At 42.5% G+C, this 24,288-nt stretch overlaps 1 protein-coding gene across 1 annotated transcript; it reads left to right on the top strand.

Annotated features, from left to right (window-relative positions):
• The first annotated feature begins 3,150 nt into the window (after positions 1-3,150).
• On the top strand, positions 3,151-23,012 carry LOC124484742. Its single transcript, XM_047045819.1, has 2 exons — positions 3,151-4,904; positions 22,973-23,012. Exon 1 carries the CDS (start codon positions 3,383-3,385, stop codon positions 4,742-4,744), a length of 1,362 nt encoding a protein of 453 aa, XP_046901775.1. The 5' UTR covers positions 3,151-3,382; the 3' UTR covers positions 4,745-4,904; positions 22,973-23,012.
• Positions 23,013-24,288: the final 1,276 nt, after the last annotated feature.

Raw genomic sequence — 24,288 nt, 5'->3', positions numbered from 1 at the left:
CTAATGAATGCATAGATACGAATCTTGAACTAAGAGAAAGTGAAAAGGCTTTGGAGAAGGGGAGTGGTTGCAAATGTTTTAATTGCTAGGATGTACAGTGCCCTCCAAAAGTATTGGAACAGTGAGGCCAATTCCTTTATTTTTGCTGTAGACTGAAAACATTTGGGCTTGACATCAAACGATGAATGTGACCCCAGAGATCAACGTTTCAGCTTTTATTTCCAGGTATTTACATCAGGATCTGATGCACAAATTAGAAAATATCACCTTTTTGTTCGAACCCACCCATTTGTCACGTGAGCAAAAGTATTGGAACATGTGACTGACAGGTGTGTTTTGTTGCCCAGGTGTGTCCTATTACATACATTATTCAATCAATAAATACCACTGAATGTCTACACTCAGGTTCAGATTGGGTAAGATAGGTTTTGTCTATGCAGACTGTATTCAGAGGTGAAAACAACATGAAAACCAGAGCGCTGTCTTTGGGTGAAAAACAAGCAATTGTGAGTCTTAGAGAAGATGGAAAATCAATCAGAGCCATTGCAGAAACATTGGCCATAGCCAGTACAACCATTTGGAATGTCCTGAAGAAGAAGTAAACTACTGGTGTACTAAGTAACAGACGTCGAACAGGTAGACCAAGGAAAACATCAGCAGTTGATGACAGAAACATTGTGAGAGCTGTAAAGAAAGACCCTAAAACAACTGTTAGTGAGATCAGCAACAACCTCCAGATGGCAGGAGTGAAGGTATCACTATCTACTGTTCGCAGAAGACTTCATGAACAAAAGTACAAGGGCTACACCAGAAGATGCAAACCACTCATTAGCAAGAAGAATAGGAAGGCCAGGCTGGAAATTGCCAAAAAGTACAGAGATGAACCTCAAAAATTCTGGGACAAAGTTTTATGGACTGATGAGACAAAGATTAACTTTTACCAAAGTGATGGAAAGGCTAAAGTTTGGAGAAAGAAAGGAACTGCTCATGATCCCAAACACACAAGCTCATCTGTGAAACACGGTGGAGGTAATGTCATGGCTTGGGCTTGCATGGCTTCTTCTGGGACGGGCTCATTAATCTTCATTGAGGATGTAACACATGATGGCAGCAGCAAAATGACCTCGGAAGTCTACAGAAACATTTTGTCTGCCAATTTAAGGAAAGATGCAACCAAACTGATTGGCAGAGCCTTCATCATGCAGCAAGATAACGACCCAAAACACACTGCCAAAACAACAAAGGAGTTCATCAGGGGCAAGAAATGGAAGGTATTAGACTGGCCAAGTCAATCTCCAGACTTAAACCCTATAGAGCATGCATTTTACCTGCTTAAGAGGAGACTGAAGGGAGGAACCCCACAAAACAAACAACAACTGAAAGAGGCTGCAGTGAAAGCCTGGGAAAGCATCAAAAAGGAAGAATGCAAAAGTTTGGTGACGTCAATGGGTCACAGACTTGCTGCAGTTATTGAAAGCAAAGGATTTGCAACAAAATATTAAGTCTTATTCACTTAAATATGTTTTAAGTATATCTGTTCCAATACTTTTGCTCACATGACAAATGGGTGGATTCAAACAAAATGTGATATTTTCTTAGTTGTGCATCAGATCCTGATGTAAATACCTGGAAATAAAAGCTGAAACGTTGATCTCTGGTCTCACGTTCATTATTTGATGTCAAGCCCAAATGTTTTCAGTCTACAGCAAAAATAAAGGAATTCGCCTCACTGTTCCAATACTTTTGGAGGGCACTGTATGTCTCCCTGAATGTAAGAAAAGATTGAATGTATAAATGTTTCTTGCTAAAAGCTTTCTACTGTCGTACTATTAAGCTCAGGCAAGGGGGTCTCCGGCGGCCCCTATTTATAACCTGTTAAGTTTAGGTACAAACTTGCTATGGACCTCAGTTAAAACAAATCTGGGTAACAAGAGGACATAACTTTGATAGGACTTTTGAATCAAGCACCAGTAAAATTCAAAAGTCTGGCGAAATCGTAAATTAACCAACAAATGGTTAAAGCGTGTGTAATCAAGGTAAGATGGTTGCGCTTCAAAACAAGGCTGTTGAAAAAGATCAAGTTAGCCAAAGGTGTTAACAATTCGGGGATGGCACCTGCGTGACTAACATTTTCAACAGACCTCAAACAAATTATTATTGTAAATATCCGTTCTGGCTAAAAAGTTGCACTATTAACAACGAGTGACAGCAAAGTATAGCGGCCGCTATTACTTCAGTCAAAAGTGAGTCAGGACTAGCTATCCGAAAAAATTCATCTTAAGACGTGCTGAAAAAACTTGGGTTAGACGGATATCCGTAGATCATGTGTATAAATGTATAAAAAGATGTATGTTTTTTATGACATTCCGTGAGATGGCAGTCTTGAGGGGTTCTGAAAGTTCCCAAAACAGCTGTGGTCAATAAGGCTGTTGAGGGAGCGAGAGGAACCAAAAAAGACTAAAATCTCCGTTAAAATGCTAAAAAAACATATGGAAGATGGAGTCAGGTAAAAACGAAGTGATAAATCCATTGACTGTTTTTGATATTGACATGAAAAACCCTCAAAAATCAGTGAGGCGAGTCTGAAAAAGTGAGAGATTACGGCTGTTGCGCAATCGTTTCAGACTCGCTTCAAGAAGGCGAGTTGTAAGGGAGGGGGTGAGCAGGTTTGTTAAAAACAAGGGCGTTGCCCTGAGCAATGTGTGAATATCATAAATAAGCAATGGAAGGAGAAATAAGAACTGTTGAAGATGAGTAATGATGTAAAGAAGCCAGTGAACTGACTTAAGTTAGTTGGAGATAACTAAAGTACTGGACCTGATAGAATTGTGGACTATTAATGTGCGTGTGCGGCTGAGAATATGTGGGCTCACTAATTTTCAGTCGAGTTAAGAAAAACGGCCTAATTACCCGTATAAGACTAACTGACAAGCCTAGACTAAGAACATGGCTGATCACGCACAAGAAATGGTAAATAACGATAAAGATAAGTTAATGAAAAAATACAACAGGCAAGATCAAATGTGGTGAAAGTGTCTTACATGCTGTTCTCTGAACATTACAGACGCTGATCCGGGCATTTTGGATCCCGGTTGTATGAAAAAACTCTCCTCAGGGAGGAGTAGCAAAAATAAACTGTTGCCATGTATGAAAATAAAAAAGGAGGAACAATGAGTGTGTCTCCATTACTGTCAGCTGTGTGTTTGCCTCGTTCAACAAACAACTCATTTACATTTACACTAACATTTACATGTACATTAACATTTACATAATGAAAAGATAGATACAGGAATGAATGTATGCAAATGGCATATGTATAAAAACTGGCCAGTAACACTCATATTCTTAAGTTTAGATCTGCCTGTTCCATCCCAAACGCGTCATGAGTGTGCCAAAAAGACCGGTAGAGGGAGGAGCCAGAGCTGTCCTGTCGCCTGACCAGACCGTTCCAGCTGCTACTCTGCGCGTGACCGCCCAGGAGGTGCTCAGCCTCAAATTCCCTCTTCTCCGAGAACGCCTCGTCGAGATGAACAGGAAATGGGCCAAGCGCACTGCCAAGATGACAACAGTCTGGCCAGAGCACGGGACTTTCGATCTAAGCCTCTGCGACGACATGAGGGTCCTGATCGCCAACCACAGCCATTCTGGTTCGGCCAAGAAAAGACTCAAAAAACGCAATGAGGAAGCTGAGTTTCTGAAGCTGTATGAAAAACAAGGACAGAACTATTGTGATACGGCTAAGGCTTGCTTGCTCGCAGCCAAGACCGATCATGAGACTCTAGAGAGGGCCTCCCCTCCCCCATACGCTAAAGAGAAGAGCGGCTCTGCCCCACCCAGAAAGACTGTGTATACGGGTGAAGCAGAGAACCCAAGATATTCATCATCCATCATGGCCCAGAACCCTGTTGGACCCCTCCCAAGCCCTGTAATGAGTCAGGGAAGGCTAGTCCGTATCAAGGAGCCTCCTTCATACCATCAAGCGCCCATCCTGGTGAGGGGAACTCAGTTGAATTATGTGCCCTGGACAACAATGGACATGACTGGTTTAATTGCTCGGCTCCCCAATCCATATGAGGGAGCGAGTAGGTGGATTAAGGCGTTCGAGCAAGAGACACTGGGCCATAACATAGCCATTGGAGACATCAAAATGATTCTGGGGCGCACCCTCGGAGCTGGAGGCTTGAGTGATGTCATGCATTCTCAGCATCTGGCCGAGATCCTAGACACTCATGCGGGAGACGGAGACCTTTTCAATGCAATCCGCACAGAAGTCTGGGAAAGCCTGAGAACCCTCTTTCCGGATCGGGTGAGGCTGGACATGCTCACTGGGGAGACAATTGAGTCATCTGAGCCACCAATGGCATTTATTCACAAAACTTTGGGGAAATGGAGAGCTGAACTATGGAAAAATCCAGAAGACGAGGTCCTGCAACAAGCAATGTTTCGACAAGGGGTCGTCCGAGGCCTGACAGAGACTGTTCAGGGGCGGTTGGCAGATGTAGTGGGTCTCTATACCATGCCTTTTGCCCAGTTTTGCGAACACATCACCCATGCCGTGGTAAAAGAAAGGAACAATGAAAACAAAAGGCTGCAGAGTGACCGAGAGGATGCGCGGAAGCTGAACAAACTCCAACTCAGGTCCGGCCTACAAGCAGTACTCGTCGCTCCCCCTGCTGCCTACAGTCAAAACAGACAGTGGGGGAGCGAGCCAGAAGAGCTGGCGCTGGGCCTAGTTTCCCAGTAGCCGTGGCCCCTTGAGAGATGACGTAAGAAGCAGGAGTCACCTCTCTACAGGCCAAACTGAAAGGGACTGGGGGGGGGGAGAAAGCATTCACGGATATCAAACTGAGTCTACAACAGGCACCAGCTCTGGCCCTCCCAAACTACGAGAAACCCATCTTCCTGTATGTATCCAATCATAATTTACACACACCACATAATTGCGAATCTTGTTGAACAGGGTAAATTTCGGTTGACAGAGGCAGGGGTTAGGAGATTTAAAGAAGAGGTAAAAATATTATGAAATATGTGAAGGAGTATGAAGAATTTGGGTTGTCACTGACTAACATATTTTTTCTATCCCTTAGGAATCGCATAGATATGAACTATGCGATGGGGGGAAGGGGGATAGGAAAAATTTGGACTATGGTCTCAGAGACAGAGGCAATTTTAAATTGATAATTTAGTTGATAAGCAAGTAAAGCACACCCTAAGTAGTAACATTTATAATTATGATAGTCTAACTTTAGATTATGGTGAAGTTTTTGTTAAAGATGTTTTGTAGGAAGTTAGGGGAGGAGAAGGAGGAGAGAACGAGCCTCGGAGAAACCAATCAGTATCCAGCCTGGTGGTCGAGTCTCCAGTAAAGGCGACCGGGGGAACACCCCCATGTAGAGACACTGCCTGAACACAGGGTCACGAGCAACGATGACCACAAAACAGTTTGAAGGGTCAACCATGTGGTCCATCTGGAAGCACCGTTATAAATCCCACATCAAACTTGGTCACACCTATAACAACTATTGACTCTGATTTCCCTGATACAGTACAGGACAGTGCTGTTCTAAAGGCAAAGCACACGAATGACGTTGGTTAACTCTCAGCCTCCGACTGGGCCTGAGACTGAGGATTGAGAGCTTCCTGCTCGTGCCTCAGAAGTCAAGGGTGTGCCTAAGATCAAGGACCAAATCCAGGGCTCGAAGTTACCAAGCCACCCTGGACAACGGCGAACAGTCACTCAACCACTGCTCCCTGTTGAGGGATCAGAAAATGAAACTCAGCCGCCGAATAACAACAAACCCTTCCTGGTTGCGTTCCAACTGGGAAGAAGGGGGGTGAGTGAAACGGGGACACATGAGGTGGATGCAACAGCAATATTGTCATTTGAAATGTGAAACTAAAAGTAATTGTTGATAAATGCCTAGGTGGTTTAGGTTAATAGAACCAGGGTTTATTGATGACATAAACGATGTTTGCTGGCTCTGAGTTAACACCTCCCAGAGTCCACTGCCCGTGCATGGAGAACAACTGGCGAGTAGCAGAGGAAAATAGGGTTTGGTGATGTATGCCTACATCCACATTGTTTCTGATGGAGTTTCACAAAAGCTATGACTAAACTAAACATCCTAAGCTTGAAGCTGTTATGACTGTATATCCATCTCTCTGTCCCGGTTTCTATAAAACTCACCTCCATTATGATGACAGAGTCAATAAGACTCTCCCCTGAACACAGAAGTATCCTGCTCCTGGACTGTATCTAATTCCAGGAGAAGGTAAAAACAGATCCAGATCCAGGGGTCGAGCCAGGGAAGGTTCACCAAAGAGGGCCAGCACCAGAGACCATCGACCTCCAACAGCCCCACTCGTGCAGCCGCTAAAAGACGTGCAGCTGAGCGAGCAGGGGACGATCCTGGCAGACCCCATAGACCCCACACCCACACAGCAGAATCCCCTTCCCGAGCAAACTGCTCGGTGAGGGAGAGGTAAGTGGGCTGACACAAGATGTTTTAGGAGAAGGGGGGAGCAAAGCAGAGTTCATTGCAATATGAATAGCACATGCCGTCACCCAGGTGATCCACTCCAAACTAAACCAAACCACAGAAAACCTCGAGGAGGCTCCCCGCAAGAGGCGGGCTTTCAAGTCTGATGTAACGATCGATGCCATAGGTCAGCCAAGGGGGGTGCCCAATGATTTTAAAGCAAGGAATGAGGTGGCGTCGGGGTTTGAGTCCATCTTACCCTGGATAACGGTAAATAAGAACACTGAATGGATTAATTACCTGTACTATAACCAGCAGCGCTTCATTAACTACACAGACGAGGCTCTCACCGCCCTGGGCCAGCAGCTGTCGGCAACATCAGCAATGACCTGGCAGAATCGACAGGTATTGGACTGGCTGCTGGCGGAGCGTGGGGGGGTTTGCACTCTGATTGGTCAGGTATGTTGCACATTCATACCGAACAACACTGCCCCTACAGGAAGATTTGCACAAGCTATGACTGACTTAAAGGCACTAAGGCAGGAGGTGAAGGATAATGCTGGACACAAAACTGAATGGTTTGAGATGATGAGAGAGAGCTTGGGGGATTGGGGATTTAGCTGGGTAAGAATAGGGATAGCAGTGCTGCTGACCTTATTGGCCATTGTATTGATTCTCTGCTGTTGCATACCCATCTTCCGGTCTTGTGTCAAAACCCACTATGCCTTCCCCATTGTAGCTAAGATGCAGGAGTCGGATGACTCAAATGTTTTTTCTCTGTTTAAGAACAAGCCTTCTGCCCCGGCCTTGTACCCTGCCCCGGCGGGGAGCAAGGGAGGGCAGGAAAAGGAGGGTCAAAGTGGCTGAGTGATGTTCCTAACCAGGCCACGCCGGGCGATGACAAATCAACCAACCGCTTCGAGGCCGTGGAACATCGCCCGATGAGTATACCAAGCACATAATTTTGTTTGTTTTATGAGTTTAATTTTTGTTTTATTATGTATAATTGAGTGATGTACAGTGCCCTCCAAAAGTATTGGAACAGTGAGGCGAATTCCTTTATTTTTGCTGTAGACTGAAAACATTTGGGCTTGACATCAAACGATGAATGTGAAACCAGAGATCAACGTTTCAGCTTTTATTTCCAGGTATTTACATCAGGATCTGATGCACAAATTAGAAAATATCACCTTTTTGTTCGAACCCACCCATTTGTCACGTGAGCAAAAGTATTGGAACATGTGACTGACAGGTGTGTTTTGTTGCCCAGGTGTGTCCTATTACATACATTATTCAATCAATAAATACCACTGAATGTCTACACTCAGGTTCAGATTGGGTAAGATAGGTTTTGTCTATGCAGACTGTATTCAGAGGTGAAAACAACATGAAAACCAGAGCGCTGTCTTTGGGTGAAAAACAAGCAATTGTGAGTCTTAGAGAAGATGGAAAATCAATCAGAGCCATTGCAGAAACATTGGCCATAGCCAGTACAACCATTTGGAATGTCCTGAAGAAGAAGAAAACTACTGGTGTACTAAGTAACAGACGTCGAACAGGTAGACCAAGGAAAACATCAGCAGTTGATGACAGAAACATTGTGAGAGCTGTAAAGAAAGACCCTAAAACAACTGTTAGTGAGATCAGCAACAACCTCCAGATGGCAGGAGTGAAGGTATCACTATCTACTGTTCGCAGAAGACTTCATGAACAAAAGTACAAGGGCTACACCAGAAGATGCAAACCACTCATTAGCAAGAAGAATAGGAAGGCCAGGCTGGAATTTGCCAAAAAGTACAGAGATGAACCTCAAAAATTCTGGGACAAAGTTTTATGGACTGATGAGACAAAGATTAACTTTTACCAAAGTGATGGAAAGGCTAAAGTTTGGAGAAAGAAAGGAACTGCTCATGATCCCAAACACACAAGCTCATCTGTGAAACACGGTGGAGGTAATGTCATGGCTTGGGCTTGCATGGCTTCTTCTGGGACGGGCTCATTAATCTTCATTGAGGATGTAACACATGATGGCAGCAGCAAAATGAACTCGGAAGTCTACAGAAACATTTTGTCTGCCAATTTAAGGAAAGATGCAACCAAACTGATTGGCAGAGCCTTCATCATGCAGCAAGATAACGACCCAAAACACACTGCCAAAACAACAAAGGAGTTCATCAGGGGCAAGAAATGGAAGGTATTAGACTGGCCAAGTCAATCTCCAGACTTAAACCCTATAGAGCATGCATTTTACCTGCTTAAGAGGAGACTGAAGGGAGGAACCCCACAAAACAAACAACAACTGAAAGAGGCTGCAGTGAAAGCCTGGGAAAGCATCAAAAAGGAAGAATGCAAAAGTTTGGTGACGTCAATGGGTCACAGACTTGCTGCAGTTATTGAAAGCAAAGGATTTGCAACTAAATATTAAGTCTTATTCACTTAAATATGTTTTAAGTATATCTGTTCCAATACTTTTGATCACATGACAAATGGGTGGATTCAAACAAAATGTGATATTTTCTTAGTTGTGCATCAGATCCTGATGTAAATACCTGGAAATAAAAGCTGAAACGTTGATCTCTGGTCTCACGTTCATTATTTGATGTCAAGCCCAAATGTTTTCAGTCTACAGCAAAAATAAAGGAATTGGCCTCACTGTTCCAATACTTTTGGAGGGCACTGTATATGTGACTCAGTGATTTGTGCATTAATCAGTGTAGGTTTGTGGAGGATTGCCCTCCCAAACCCATTTCTGTTAAATCATCCATGGTTTCTCCCCCCTTTTAAAGAACGTGGCCTAGCAAGCCAGGGGGAGTTTTACTCCAGGATCTGATGACACAGAGGAACAAAGGCAATTCTGAAAAGATATTTGAGAACTGCATATGTTGTTGTAAACTTTATGTGTGGACTTGATGTTTGATCATATACCATCGTGTTTTTGTGAAACTGTGTTTGAGGTTCAGGGGGTACGTATCTAGCCAAAGGAAGGTTATATACTCACACATATTGCAGGCTTACGACCATATGAGTAGACTGAGCCAAGGTTTCCTTCAGACTGGGGACCTTGTTTACACAACATGAATCTGGACAGCTTCATTACGGACAAACACTAGCTTACTTTCCTACCATATACTCACCTACTAGTAAAAAATTAAGGAAAATTGGTTCTGAGGGTTTGTTTTTTTCAATGTTTAAATGTTTTACGGGCTACACAAAAAGATAGATATTGGGGGAAGTAGTGTGGGCATGGAGCCCACAAAGGGGGGTATGTTAGGGTTTTTGTGACCTTGTGACCTCAAGAGAGGAGTCAGCTAGGACGGGGGCAGATGAGGATAGGAAGAGTGTTTATCCCCATGTAAGGAGTCAGATGAGGAGAGGAAGATTGTTTATCCCCGCACTCAGGGGGGAAAGAGTGAGCTGGGAGAGTCACTCTCCCCCTCCCGTTAGAATGTTCTTTCCAGAGAGGAAGTCAGGTCAGGATGACCTGATGGGGAAATGTTGTTCGTTGGAACCACGAGTTGGGTAAGAATAGCCACGTGAGGGTTGATATCTGTTTATCTTGAACCAACTGTGTGGGGGTCTGGTGATGGGAAACAGATGTGTGTGTGACGTAGTAAGACGGTATAAAAGTTCTTGTCTGTTGATTACATGTGGAACTTCCCTGGCTAGGGAGGCTCGGCGTATGAGGGACTTCTCTGGCTAGAGAAGCTCTGCGTGTGATTCCAAAATACCTAACAATAAACGAAGCCTTTGCAATCAATCTCCTGACTCCAAGCCTGTTAATTCTTGCTTCACTAAAGAACCACTTTCGAGGCTCCAACACTTGTTAGATTCTAAATGCAGTTAGAGCTGTTAGAGCCATATATGGCTTAAGGGGTCCGAAGCAAGTGAGCTGGTAAATTGATGAAAATCCTGCATTTTTTCATATTTCAACCACCACATATCAATTGTCATTAGTAGTATTTCATATAGCCAGCTGTAGAGAAAATGTATTGTTAGATTATGGCTTGTTAGATTATAGCTTGTTAGATTCTAAATGCAGTTTGCGCTAGACTATAGTAGAGCTATGCAACACTTTTACTGTAGCTAGCTAAAGAGCATGTGTATCAACCAGAAGTTCGTTGGTTTATAGTCTGTCAAATTAGTTCTAGTTATTGGTGTTCTTTGGCATACACAGTTTACAGAATCTGCTCTTATTAGCCTATAGTACATCTGATTATAGCTAGCAACAATGAATTGCAGATTAAAGCCTTGGGTCCCCTATCGTCCAGCAACGCTCGGCAGGAATTTCAGGTCCACTCAATAGCTAGCTAGTTAGTTAGCTCAACTAGATGCATCTACTACTGCGGTCTAAGTTTTGTGAAAAGCAGACATTAAGATCACCTGCTCACTACAAACAAAAGGAGTGGAAGAACACTGGACATATTGTACAATAAAATGTTTTATTGAATTGCAGTTGGTTGCCTTGTATATTCTGTTCAATTTTTTTCTATTGAACAGTTGCCGGTGATCATGGTTAGGTTCAACTTGCATCAAGTACAAACGTGTTGTTAATGTGGTAAATTGTAAGTGGTCTGATGAAAAAAAAAAAAGTTGAACAAATCCCATTTACTTCAACAGTCGAAGGTTAAACGTTAAGTGGAACAATATAGGCTAGCATAGCCATTTCCAGCTCTGCTTCACAATATTGCGTTATGCATTATAAGTTAATGTTATACATACATGTTAATAAAGTAGCATACATACATGATACAACACACCAGTAACCAATTGATATTGTGTTAATATACCGAAAATATCCGTGAATCGAGATGGTGCTGCTGTCGGTCCCGCCGAAAACCATTCAAACAGGTTGACAGCAGTGGGTTTTCATTTAACTACAGCGAGCTACCGGAACCACGTGACAAAAAAGCTCTAGCTTTTTTCCTGCGTTTCACTGGCAGTGAGTGTTCACAATGTTGTAGTTCACTCCATTTTTCACCAAAAACGTCAGCGAGGACTGCCTAATGTAGATAAGAGTCAGCTGAAGATAGCCAGAATATCGGATTTCTTCAACTGAGCCTGTTTCATTCGTAATTTGCCTGAGAAAGCGACTTCCGTTGGCCAGCTCCATTGAAAACCATTCAAAAAAGTTGACAGCAGTGGGGCTTTTTGGAACTACAGCGAGCTACATGAACCACGTGATCACGTGTCGGCGAGATCAAAGCGTGTCGCAACTCTCTTTTTCTATGGCTCTGACTTAGGCTACGTATTAGCTAGATGTTACAATTGTTGTCATAATTTCCCCATCGGAGATTCAAGCAAGCAGACTTTAATTTTGGAAAAGCAGACGCAGATTGAGCCAAACCAGGCGTTAATTTCGTGTGGTTTGCAAGACACATCTCAAAATTTGAGACGAAATTTACAGTGGGGCAAAAAAGTAGCCTATTTAGTCAGCCACCAATTGTTCAAGTTCTCCCACTTAAAAAGATGAGAGAGGCCTGTAATTTTCATCATAGTATACCTCAACTATGACAGACAAAATGAGAAAAAAAATCCAGAAAATCACATTGTCTGATTTGTCCGACAGCCCCAAACTAGAATCAATGATTGGGTTCGTGAAATTACACTACTCTTGAATTATGGTGAAGGTTTGAGCACTTTGAGACCTTTAGATCGTGAGTTTGAAGTGACGGAAAACCGAACTAAAAAAGTAGCTAGCTAGCTTTTTCCCTCTGTGTAATTAGTGAATCATGTAGCATATGACGAATTCATCACAAATGTAGAGGAGAGCAGCTTACAGGAGAACAAGCGATTCCCCAAAGACCTGTCGCCTCAGAATTTAGATGTGGGTCGTGAAAGTCTTTGTAATAAGCCTATGCGCCAGGGAGACCGCATAGGCGGCAGCCATGTTTTGGTCGCGTCATGTTCATAAGTTCACCATTTTACAGTTCGGTCCACACCAAAAATGTGTTTGTTACCAAACCTCGAGGAGGTACAGGCTTTAGGAGATGTGGGAATTGTGTTTTAGCCAGATGCTCCGATTATTTCTGTGATTTGTGGATAGGCCTGTCGCGATAGTCAATATATTGACTTATCGCATGGTAGGCTATATGTAAATAAGCGCCATAATTTTTTGTGCTGCGATATATTGCAACTGATCATTTTTATGATAATAAATAATGATTAAATAGATTTTTACATAAGAACCAATGTCACCAACATTTTAGTCGATCCCGCTGCCTCAGTCCCCTTACAAAAAAGAAGTATAGCCTACTTCAAGTTTATTTTGTAAGTATACTTAGTATAAAAAGTATACTATTATCATGTTACTTAAAGTATACTAGCAGTGTACTTATTTATGTACTTTTTTAGTACTAAGTAAACTGAATTGGCCCACTTTTTAGGTCATATAGTACACTTTAAAGTACACGTTTTAGGTCATTTAGTACACTTTAAAGTACATTTATAGTTTATTTCAAGGTTTACTTTTGAATACTTCAAAGTAGCCTGTGTAGTGCACTTTCAGTTCATCAAGTATACTTCCTCAAGTAGGCCTACTTGAAAGTATACTTTGGAATACTGTAAAGTAACCTGTGTAGTGCACTTTCAGTTCATCAAGTATACTTCCTAAAGTACTTAATAGTATACCTTGGAATACTCTAAAGTAACCTGTGTAGTGCACTTTCAGTTCATGAAGTATACTTCTTAAAGAGCTTCAAAGTATACTTTGCAATACTTACAAGTGCACTTTCATTTAATGTAAGTGCTTCAAGAACTAAACTTTTAAATGTAATTTGACTTTTACTTACTAATGTATTAAAATTAGAGCTGTCAAACGATTAAAATATTTAATCGCGATTAATCGCATTATTGTCATAGTTAACTCGCGATTAATCTCAATCAATCGCACATTTGTATATATTTTAAATGTCCCTTGATTTCTTTTTCATCCATTCTTTTTTCAAATTGTAATGCTCTTATCGACATGGAAAAGTGGTTCGGATTGCTTCCCGCAAATGTTTTTTTTTAAATTGAAAACAACATTGCAATTGCCTGGCTTTGACGAGCAGGCAGAGAATTCGCATCAGCTGTGTGCTTGGCTGTGTGCCATCAAAATTATATTTTCGACTCTACGACGTGCTGCGATGATAGCTTATTCCCTCCGGCTTAGTTCACAACGACAGAACACACTGATCACTTTGGTCTTGTCAATGGAACCATTTGGCAACCTTTTAAAAGTAAACTTTCCATTGGGAATCTTATTGGCATCCATTTCGGCGTCTGGCGCTGGCAATCAACTCAAAACATAACGTTAGCCTACTACCAGAGAATGTCTAATATCCGTAAACGGGCTCTGCTACGACTGTTTAGCCGGCTCGCAAGCCCAAACAAGTGGGTGTGGCGTGCCTGTTGTTTTGTTTCCGGTCTAGCTAGATCCGGTGTGGTATTGTAGTTTTTCTAACGTCAGTGGTTGTTGCAACAGAATGTGAAAAAAAACTACAAAGTTTGCTCGGTCAAAAACAGCGTTAATCGCGCGATAAAAAAATTGACGCCGTTAATTTGGGTTTGCGTTAACGCCGTTAATAACGCGTTAAACTGACAACACTAATTAAAATGTTTAGGGGCCCCTTAAGTAGCCTGACGTTTTCATACTCATAATTCTAGTCAGAATATGAGTCTGAGAACTCTCCGTTGGGCTTTGACTACGAGGCGTGTTTCAAACGAGCCTGGAAAACAAATGCCTCTTCGCTCAATTGGATAGATCTACAACCAATCAGAGCAACAGAGTTTAAACAGAAATTAAACTTTTACCGATTCCCGTAGGAAGGACGGCAAAAACATATTTTCCATCGACAAATGCCTTGATTGTGTCTCTCTGTCGATGTCTTCTAAAACAGACTTGATGGCAGAATCATAACATCCCAGATCTGGAGCGGTAGCCATGTTTGTTCAAAACGAATTCAACTTAAGCGCTCTTTTGTGTCGTGGGTGATTACGTTACTGTTGATCATCTGTCCATCATCGTATAAAGCCCGCCCTGGCAATTTAATTGGTTCGCCCAGATTCTGTTTTTCTGTAGTTGGTCCCCAATAAGAGACCCTCCTGACCAAACTTCCCGACCAAATTTTTTTGGGGGCGGGGAGAAGTTGGGCTGGCAGCCAGGCTACCCCTCAAGCGTCTCAGGTCTTAAATCACGTGATGAAAACGGGGCCCTCGCATCATGTCACTGCGGATTTTTAGCTAAAAGAAGCTGTTCGCCACATGTCGCTGCGAGAATCCAGCTGTTCTTATCAAATGTAACAGTCATTTAATTCATGGTTACAATGGTAAACCAGCATAACAATGACAATTACCACACAACAAAACACTACATTCTAAGCAGACACATTAAAAAAACGAAATTCATGAAGTTACATTTGTATTTTGAGCAAACGGCAAACTTATCAGAACATTTTAACACTATTTACCGCCTTGCATCATGGGAATTGACTAGCCAATGAGCCACAATATCTTCATTAATTCACGTAGTTATTTCGTTCTTCAGTCAGTTTGACAGTATAACCTTCAAATGTATAATGCAACCCTTCTGTCTGCTTGTTTCTCAAGTAGCTTTTTTTCCATTAATACTCCAATTGATAATTATTAGTATAAGATTATAGGGCTTCAGAATGTTTTGGCAGTAATTAAGGTTACAGCTTCAATACCAAAAAAGATTCAATGTGCAATGCATAATAGATTTTCATAGACATTAATAATTAGAATAAGATGGATCTAAAAAATGTAACCTGTAATGTACTTAAAAAATATTTTGAATGTTTTTGCTGTATAATAATAGAAAACGTACATCCTACTCCAGAAGAAATGTATACCTTTTTCTGTTTCTAAGCATACTTCTTAAAAGTATATCAAAAGTGAACTATTTTTAAAGCATACTTAAAAGTACATCAAAAGTGAACTATTTTCTAAGTATACTTCTTACAAAAGTAAACAATTTTCAAAGCATACTTAAAAGTATATCAAAAGTGAAAAATGTTTTAAGCATACTTCTTAAAAGTATGTCAAAAGTGAACTAAAAGTGTACTGTGCATATTTTAGTATACTTATAGTATACTTTAATATACTTCTTTTTTGGGTCATCTTGTCTGCTTTCTGTGTCGAAAGCGTAGGCGGGACACACACACACCACACACACAGCGGACACCAACAGGTGAAGAGAAGGCGTGAACTCGCTGTTAAAAAGTGTTCTGTCTAGTCTACAGCTAGTTAGGAAGAACAAGTAAAAATGGACTTGGTTTCAAAGCCGCAATCTTCAGCTCCGGTGTGGGAACATTTTGTCTTTAAGCCGAATGAGATGAGAGCCAATTAATGTGAACGAGCCGGTTTGTCAACTTTGTTAGTGGAAAGGAAAAGAGGCAACTAAACTAACATCTCACCTAGCAATACTTAACTCTCTATCCCACCCAGTTTTTCAACCTGTGAACAACAATTGCAGCTGGAGCTGGAAAGGGGTCTTCCAAACAGCTCTGTTACAGATGCCTTTTCCCGACAGTGCAAATATTTTGTGACAGCGCGAAATGGCGCACACTCATGGATAGCGTAAAGGCCCTTGCACACTGAGTCCGTAATTCGTATCCGAAATGTTCGCACGTAAAAAAAAAAAAACAACCTCACGTTATGTTTGGCGCTTGCACACTGCCTCCGAAACTTTCGTCCGTCAAAAACAAGTTTGGATCGGGTTCGATTTTATGCATTTTTCGCATCCGTAGCCAGCATTTTGATAGTTTTTTTGGCACTTCAGAGCCACCGTACAAGCGAACGACAACATCCAGAATGGCGTCTGACAAGTTGATACACTACAGCTGTGTCTACTACCGCGCACTTGTGCACTTCGAGCACTTCGAGCACTGACTTTCAGTGCTTAGGGCGCTTCACTCACAAAACCAGCAGAATTCAGTGCACTGAAAGTACCCGGATGGCGCACTGCAAACGGTCCAAAAACAGTGTACAACGATGGACACTACTCGCCCTAAACAGACGCCATCTTGACTACGTAGCGGAAGAGGAGGAGCCCTTTCGGCAGCTTTTTCCACTTAGGGTGGAGAAGCGCGTTCATTTTGGCAGGTTTTGCGGGTGTCGCGGGCAGATTTGCGTCCGTCACTTCCGCCAAGTGTTTAACGCAAGTCTGTTCCATTTCAGACAGCACTTATCAGCGACGGAGTGCACTGAATATGTAAGTGCACTGTTTTGCAGTGCACTGTATTGCAGTGTACTTCATAAAGTGCGCGGTAGTAGACACAGCCACGGTTGCGCCACTCCTGCCCCTCCCTCCCGCCACGGTGCCCTGTTTACATACTCCTCTGGCAATACTATTTGGTGTTTTTAATTTGTCCCACCAGCTAGCTGTTCAGCCAGGTCTCACCTAGCCTGGCTGCCAGCCCAACTTCTCCCTGCCCCCAAAAAAATTTGGTCGGGAAGTTGGGTCTGGAGGGTCTCGTATTGGGGACCAACTACAGAAAACCAGAATCTGGGCGGACCAATGAAATTGCCAGGGCGGGCTTTATACGATGATGGACAGATGATCAACAGAAACGTCATCAACAACGTCACGAAAGAGCGCTTGGGTTGAATTTGTTTTGAACAAACAACATATTACGTTGCTCTGATTGGTGAGCGAAGAGGCATTTGTTTTCCAGGCTCGTTTGAAACACGCCCCATAGTCAAAGCCCAACGGAGAGTTCTCAGACTCATATTCTGACTAGAATTATGAGTATGACAACGTCAGGCTAGGTTTCACCCAGAATCGCCACTGTATGTTTGGTTTAAACCGTCTTCACTACCTTGTAAATTTGCTCGGGCTAGTGTGGACGGGACCTAAGCTGCGTGGTGCAGGGAACATCTCGTGATCAGATATTAGGTGTTTTCGACTCTATGCAACGCCGCAGCCGGCTGCAGCCAGATTGGAGAAAGAGTTTATCATTGCCCAATACAATAAATGACACATTTTTCGACTTTACAGAGCCGTTTATAACTCCTCCTCGACTGCAAGCGGCAACTCTCGCTGGTCATTTCATGCAGCCGCAGCCGATGTCGAACCGCACCTATTAGTTTACGGAGAGCAAGATTGGCTTTGCAAAAAATAACTTTGATACGGAGAGTTCTATTAACGGAATGACGCATTTTAAATATCGCTCGATCATGTGAAGCCGAAATCGTGATCGTGATTAAAATTCGATTAATTGTGCAGCCCTAGTTGCTAGTATAGGCTACTTGGACTTTTAATAGAATACATGCAGTGGCGTTTGTAAAAAATTGGTGGGGCAAAAAACATTTCAAAATATAGAATACCAGGAAGCTACAAAAGTCCCTCTTGCTACTGATGTGTTTATTTAACACGTCAACAAACAGCGTGGCTACACACAACACTTTTAACGACAGAGTGGCTTGCTTCTACCAGGTGTTGTAGTACACAAACTGGAGAGAGACCTTCTTGTGTAATTGCTCTCCTTGTCTCTCACACACATGTAAAATTACCACTGTCATATTTACAAACCTAAATTAGGAATGCAACCAAGCTCAGAACCAATGTGCCTACAGGGCCATGCTCAAACAGCAATGAGCTCTACACAACAGGAAGGCCACAACGAAGCAGAAATACAACGTTTTAGGGATACAGATCCATTCTATGACAACAACCAGATAAGCATGGACACACTGACACGTCACCATCTTTATCTATCGATCCAGCCCCACAATATGACCAATGCACAGACCAGCACCACAAAGGCAGGATGATAAAATATGCTTTCACTCACCAAGGCTGAGAGCTCACTTGAAGAGAAAGGTGCCTTCTTTTGTATGCTAACTAGACTAACCGTTAGCTACGGCGGCCCTGAAGTGCAAACCACACCCCCTAATGTGAGTACATCCCCCAAATGAAAATACTCCCCCCCCAATACGAGTCAACTCCCCCCAAATCGGATGACTTGTTCACCTCCCCCCAATACAAAAACGCGCTCCCCCCCCAATACGAGTCAACTCCCCCCAAATCGGATGACTTGTTCACCTCCCCCCAAAACAAAAACGCGCTCCCCCCCCCCAATACGAGTCAACTCCCCCCAAATCGGATGAGTTGTTCACCTCCCCCCAATACAAAAACGCGCTCCCCCAAATGGAAAACGACATTACATTAACTCAAAAACACATTACATTAACTCTGAACGGAAAGGGTAGGTACTACACTTTAGCGCTGATTGGATGCAGTAGGCTAACTAACAAGAAATAAGAAATTGATCGACAGAAGTACAAAATGCAATAGCCTGGCAGAGTTAAGTGCACCAGAACATTTGTTTGGCTATCGAAGAATGTAGCAAATAGTAGGCTACTTAGGCAAAAGTATTTTGTGTTAAATGTATAAATCGATTGCCAAACAACTATACTGGTCCACGTTACTCTGTCATTGTGGCATTTCATTCTTCTGTAGTGGACTAGTCTCTTCTGAAAAGTCCTGCTTCCTTCAACTGCGTTTTTAGCGTGCGCATAGGCTAGCCTACTTATATTGTGAAACGTTAACAGCAGATCTAGGATTATTTCATAGGATTGACCCTGATTAAAATAAAGAGTAGGCTAGTGTAATGACTCTGAATTGGCAACATTAATGTTTCCTCTTTCCTTCCAATCAAAACGATTAATTTCATGACAATGACAGAGTTACGTGGACTAGTTGTTTGGCTATCGATGTTTACGTTTAACACTGCAATTTATGCTTTTGCATACGTAGCCTATGCTACATGCTTCAATACCCAAATAAATGTCCTGGTGCACGTAACTCTATCAGGCTATTGCATTTTGTACTTCTGTCAATCAATTTCTTATTTCTTGTCAGTTAGCCTACTGCATCCAATCAGCGCTAAAGTGAAGTGCCTACCCTTTCCGTTCAGAGTTAATGTAATGTGTTTTTGAGTTAATGTAATGTCGTTTTCCATTTGGGGGAGCGCGTTTTTGTATTGGGGGGAGGTGAACAAGTCATCCGATTTGGGGGGAGTTGACTCGTATTGGGGGGGGAGTGCGTTTTTGTATTGGGGGGAGGTGAACAAGTCATCCGATTTGGGGGGAGTTGACTCGTATTGGGGGGGAGTATTTTCATTTGGGGGAAGTATTCATATTAGGGGGTGTGGTTTGCACTTCAGGGCCACCGACTCGTATTGGGGGGGGGAGCGCGTTTTTGTATTGGGGGGAGGTGAACAAGTCATCCGATTTGGGGGGAGTTGACTCGTATTGGGAAGGAGTATTTTCATTTGGGGGAAGTACTCATATTAGGGGGTGTGGTTTGCACTTCAGGGCCACCGTAGTTAGCCACTCTTTCTTCAAAAACCACTCCACGTTAAATCTGCGGTTACTTTTACCAGCAGTTTGAGCGATGACAATATCGTGGCTGATGGGCACCATTTAAGCTGCTTTACTTCAACTTTCTCCTCCAAATTAAGGGTTTATAGGGTATATAAGGGTACAGTATACAACCGGTGTTCAATTATGAAATCCACTTTATTCATTTTCTCAAGTTATCTGGTGTTTGTGAAGCTAACAAGCTAGCTAAGACAATCTAGCTACATCTCCTCGCTCTTCTTGCCGACTAATGTTGGCGACAAGCAGCCAATCAAGGATGAAATACAAAATGACGCTGTGGTGGGGCAACTGGCTCTCACCCCCACTAGCATCAAATTTGTGTGATCTACATTACATTACATTCTGAGCATGCGTACTAATACTTTCCCACGTCCAATGTACATTGCATTGTGAGAGAGGGGCTAGCCCCACAAGAGCCCCACCTTCACGATTAGCCTATGCTAACTCGAATAGGCAGAATGCAGTCTGAAGCAACAAGGCAGGGACCAATGAACATGAAATAAAATCTTAACACAAACGAATGAAACGAAACAATTTAGGAAGACGTTATATTCATAGATAGTAAATTATTCGAAGTAAACGAAAATAAAAATGTTCGAGAAATTAAAAATAACATACTTTTGTTGCAGTTCTTTCTGTTGATCCCCACCTGCCCCTAATGACCAGTCGCCACTGAATACATGCAATGCCCTGGTCACCTAAATGACTGCAATAATCTACATAACAATATCTGTTAAATTATAATATATGACATTAGATAATCAAACTGATCCCCTGACATTCTGAGGTAAATGTTAAATTTCTCCGGATAATTTCTGAGCTCCTTGGGGAGATCAAACTTTCCTTCCTCTCTGCGCAACTTCAGGATTGGATGGACCAAATAGGCTATTTCCTATTTCTCCTAATATTACTCTTTTTTATAAGAGAGGGCAACAAAACCATCCGCACTGCTTGACGAATCCATTTAGTATTTTTTCTGTTTTTTTTCCGCAAACGTTTAATAAATACGCATCGCACTCAGTGTGCAAGATGTCTGTGCGTGATGAATTTTAGGCTGACGAATACGAAAAAAATGCATACGACAATTTCGGACTCAGTGTGCAAGGGCCTTAACTCGCTATATAGCCAAAGAGATGACAATGAATTGTCAATAAATTGGCAGACAATAAACACGGTAAAAAAAACAGCATTTACAAATATGCTGCAAACTTTTGACAAACACAGGGCTGCCAACTCTCACGCATTGGCCGTGAGACACATGCATTTCAACCATTTCACACGCTCTCACGCCACACCTTGTATATCTCAAGCTGAAAAGGCAACACCAACCAAGGAGCCCTGTTAACGGTGTAAACAATAAGGGATGATGGAGTGAAGCGACTAACTACACAAAACACTATTAAAAAACACAATAACAAAGAACTATACTATGAACACTAAAACTTTAGTTAAACATATTTACACGAATTGATTATCAAATGGTATTATATGAAGGAAGGATGCGGGATCAAAAAGTTGTGCTGTCTCTCTCAACGACGTCTTCACTCAACAGCAGGGTTCACGAGCGTTGACAGGGTACCCAACCAAGTAACCAGGCAGGTCCGCGAGAGATGTGCTGTAATAGGCTAGTATGGAACATTTTTAGAGACGCAGCTGGTGCTTGGATAGGCTGGAATCTGGATCCAGCTTAGATGTTTTGTTTCAGTACATCCCCAAATTATTTATGACTATAATGTATTACTTCGCTCAAATGCAAGTTATTGGTACCATACATAAACAATTGATTTAATACTGGACAGTTTCCAGAGTGACAGTAGGCTATAACTCGAGCAATTTCACATCACAGAATAACACACAAACGAAAATATCAGTTCAGAATTTAGATGGTTACGTTATGACCAACGGATGACGTTCTGGAACCCCCGAAAGTTTTAAACATAATGTCATATCATAACCAACCAGGGACGTTCCTGGGACGTCCCGAATGTCCCCGAAATGTTTTAACATAACGTCGTATCATAACCGACCAGGGACGTTCCTGGAATGTCCCGAATGTCCCCCGAAAGTTTTTAAAATATGGTCATATCATAACCAACCTGGGACGTTCCTGGAACGTCCCGAATGTCCCCAATTTTTTTTAATATAACGTCGTATCATAACCAACCAGGGACGTTCCTGGAACGTCCCCTGAAAGTTAAAAAATAAATGTCTAAATTGTGACCTTTTAGGAACTTTAATAACGTCCTAAGGACGTCCTAGGGACGTCCCAAGGATAACGTCCCAAGGATAACGTCACGGTATGACCTATAGGGGACCAAATAGGAACGTCGCTGAACGTCCCCAGGACGTCCCTTGTTAGCTGGGATAGACGCACGAACAGCCATGAAAACTCGCCTTGGGGGAGGGGGGGGGGAGGGGCAGTCATTATGTAATCAGTGGGATAAAATTGACTGAAAATTACAATTGACGTGTGTGCAATAATATTGTTTATCGCAATACATTTTTTTGCAATAGATCGCACAAGAAAAAGCAGTTATCGTGACAGCCCTATTTGTGGAAAACTTGCAAGTGCAGTGAGACTGCGTCCCGGGGGTACATTGTTTTGACTTAGCCTCAGAGACAGACTCGGCTTGCTCACTGGCAGTGTGTAAACAATATCGTAATTCACTAAATTGTACTCCTAAAACATCAGGGAGGGCTGCTTTTTGTCTGCTGAAGTTAGCCAGTATATAGGATCTTTCAAAACAAGCCTATTTCAATTATCATTTTCCTGAGAAAGCGACCTACGTTAGCCAGGCTAGTTTCACTCGGTCAGCCTATTTAAAGGTCTCTGACAGTCAGAATCACTGTTTACAGGCAAAGGTCTAGCTGGTCTTTGGTCAGATATGTATATTGACCAGTTTAGAGCTAAATACTCTTGCCAGAGCCTGGAATCGAGCCAAATGTTTTCAGTGACTTTGCATGGCCGGGTCTCTATCAGGTCAACACATTTGGATTCAAGTACAAGTAATGCCACTGCATTTACAGTCAAAACTGTAGTTTATGTCAAGTGTAGATGTAAAAAGTTTCATTTTTCACAACTGACATGGATCTTTTCTTCACTTTTACAGGTCGGGAGGGTCATGCAGAGGCCTGCTCAACAGAGTTCAACTGAGGTTGCTGAGAGAAAAACTGATCCCTTGCTGGACTACCCCCCTCTAGCTGGACAGAATCAGAATCAGGACAGCTTCTCTTAAGCCCTGACCCCAGGACAGCTTCATCCAGCTGGCCTGCCCTGACTGCCTGCCTGCAGGCTCTGCTTGCCCCTGCCTGCAGGCCCTGCTTGCCCCTGCCTGCAGGCCCTGCTTGCCCCTGCCTGCAGGCCCTGCCTGCAGGCCCTGCCTGCCTGCCCCTGCCTGCAGGCCCTGCTTGCCCCTCCAGAGACAGACAGTCACCCCACAGACACAGTAGCTCTGCAGGCTGCTTTTTTGAGGATATTGATGAAAAAGGACACACCAGCATTTTCTACTTTGATGAAAGTCTAAATTGTTTATCCTTTCCATGTCCCAGCATGCCAAACTGCTGACTTTTAGTGTCTTAAGTAATGAAACCTGTTCAAGTTATAGACTTTTGACCTGAATCCAATGATCAGTCATCTGAATAAAAACCACTCAAGAGAAGTACTGCTTCTTGGATGATTTGTGCTCCACATCAGTACATCCCACACATTTGCCTTTGTTTCCATGGGATTCATGGAATTGCTAGTTTCTGCTCCACCATTGTGTAATAAAAAATATAATTTAAGACAGCAATTCCATTTTTGTGTTATCCTTTCGCATTACACACATTCGCATTACGAGCAATGTGTTTTGATTGTGGGAGGCAATTTTTGATCGACGTCTAAACTTCATGCGTCCGCAACAGCATTTCTGCTTTGGCGTGTCTTGTACTGGGAGGGAGGTAAACGACATGGATTCGGATAGTGTGCGGGCAGGTGTATTTTTATATAGGGTGAAATGGAATGAGAAATGTAATACAAAATGTCTGAAAGGGGTGTATTTATGTAAATGTTCACATTGCCTCAATATCTTTGTGTCAATTATTCAAATATCATTTTGACTGATGGTTTTCAAACCTTATTGGGTTCAAGATGACATTACTCTGAATTACCATCAACAATTTCACGTTGGCATGTCAAAATATGATTGAATTTGAGTAGTTTAAACTTTAGCTGAATCTAACAGCTCTTACCACAGAAGAAACAGCGTACTTTTTTATTCAGTAACTGAACTTGCCATTATTCAACACTGAGAATAGCTCAATGGACTGGGACAGTGACCTGCAAAGTATAAGGTTGCAGGTTTGAATCCAGCCACAGTCTTTTAGCCTGTCTTAAATTTGAATATCTGTTTAGTTAAACAGGATGACATCATTATGAAATACCATG

This window comes from Hypomesus transpacificus, chromosome 22 (assembly GCF_021917145.1).
Source record: "Hypomesus transpacificus isolate Combined female chromosome 22, fHypTra1, whole genome shotgun sequence".
NCBI classification, from domain to species: Eukaryota; Metazoa; Chordata; class Actinopteri; order Osmeriformes; family Osmeridae; genus Hypomesus; species Hypomesus transpacificus.
The sequence above is the reverse complement of the archived record's forward strand: the minus strand, read 5'-3'. Positions and strand labels throughout refer to the sequence as shown.

What these genes read in the sequence shown, in the direction of transcription:
- LOC124484742 (XM_047045819.1), top strand. Translation starts at nt 3,383, where the DNA reads ATGAGTGTGCCAAAAAGACCGGTAGAGGGAGGAGCCAGAGCTGTCCTG.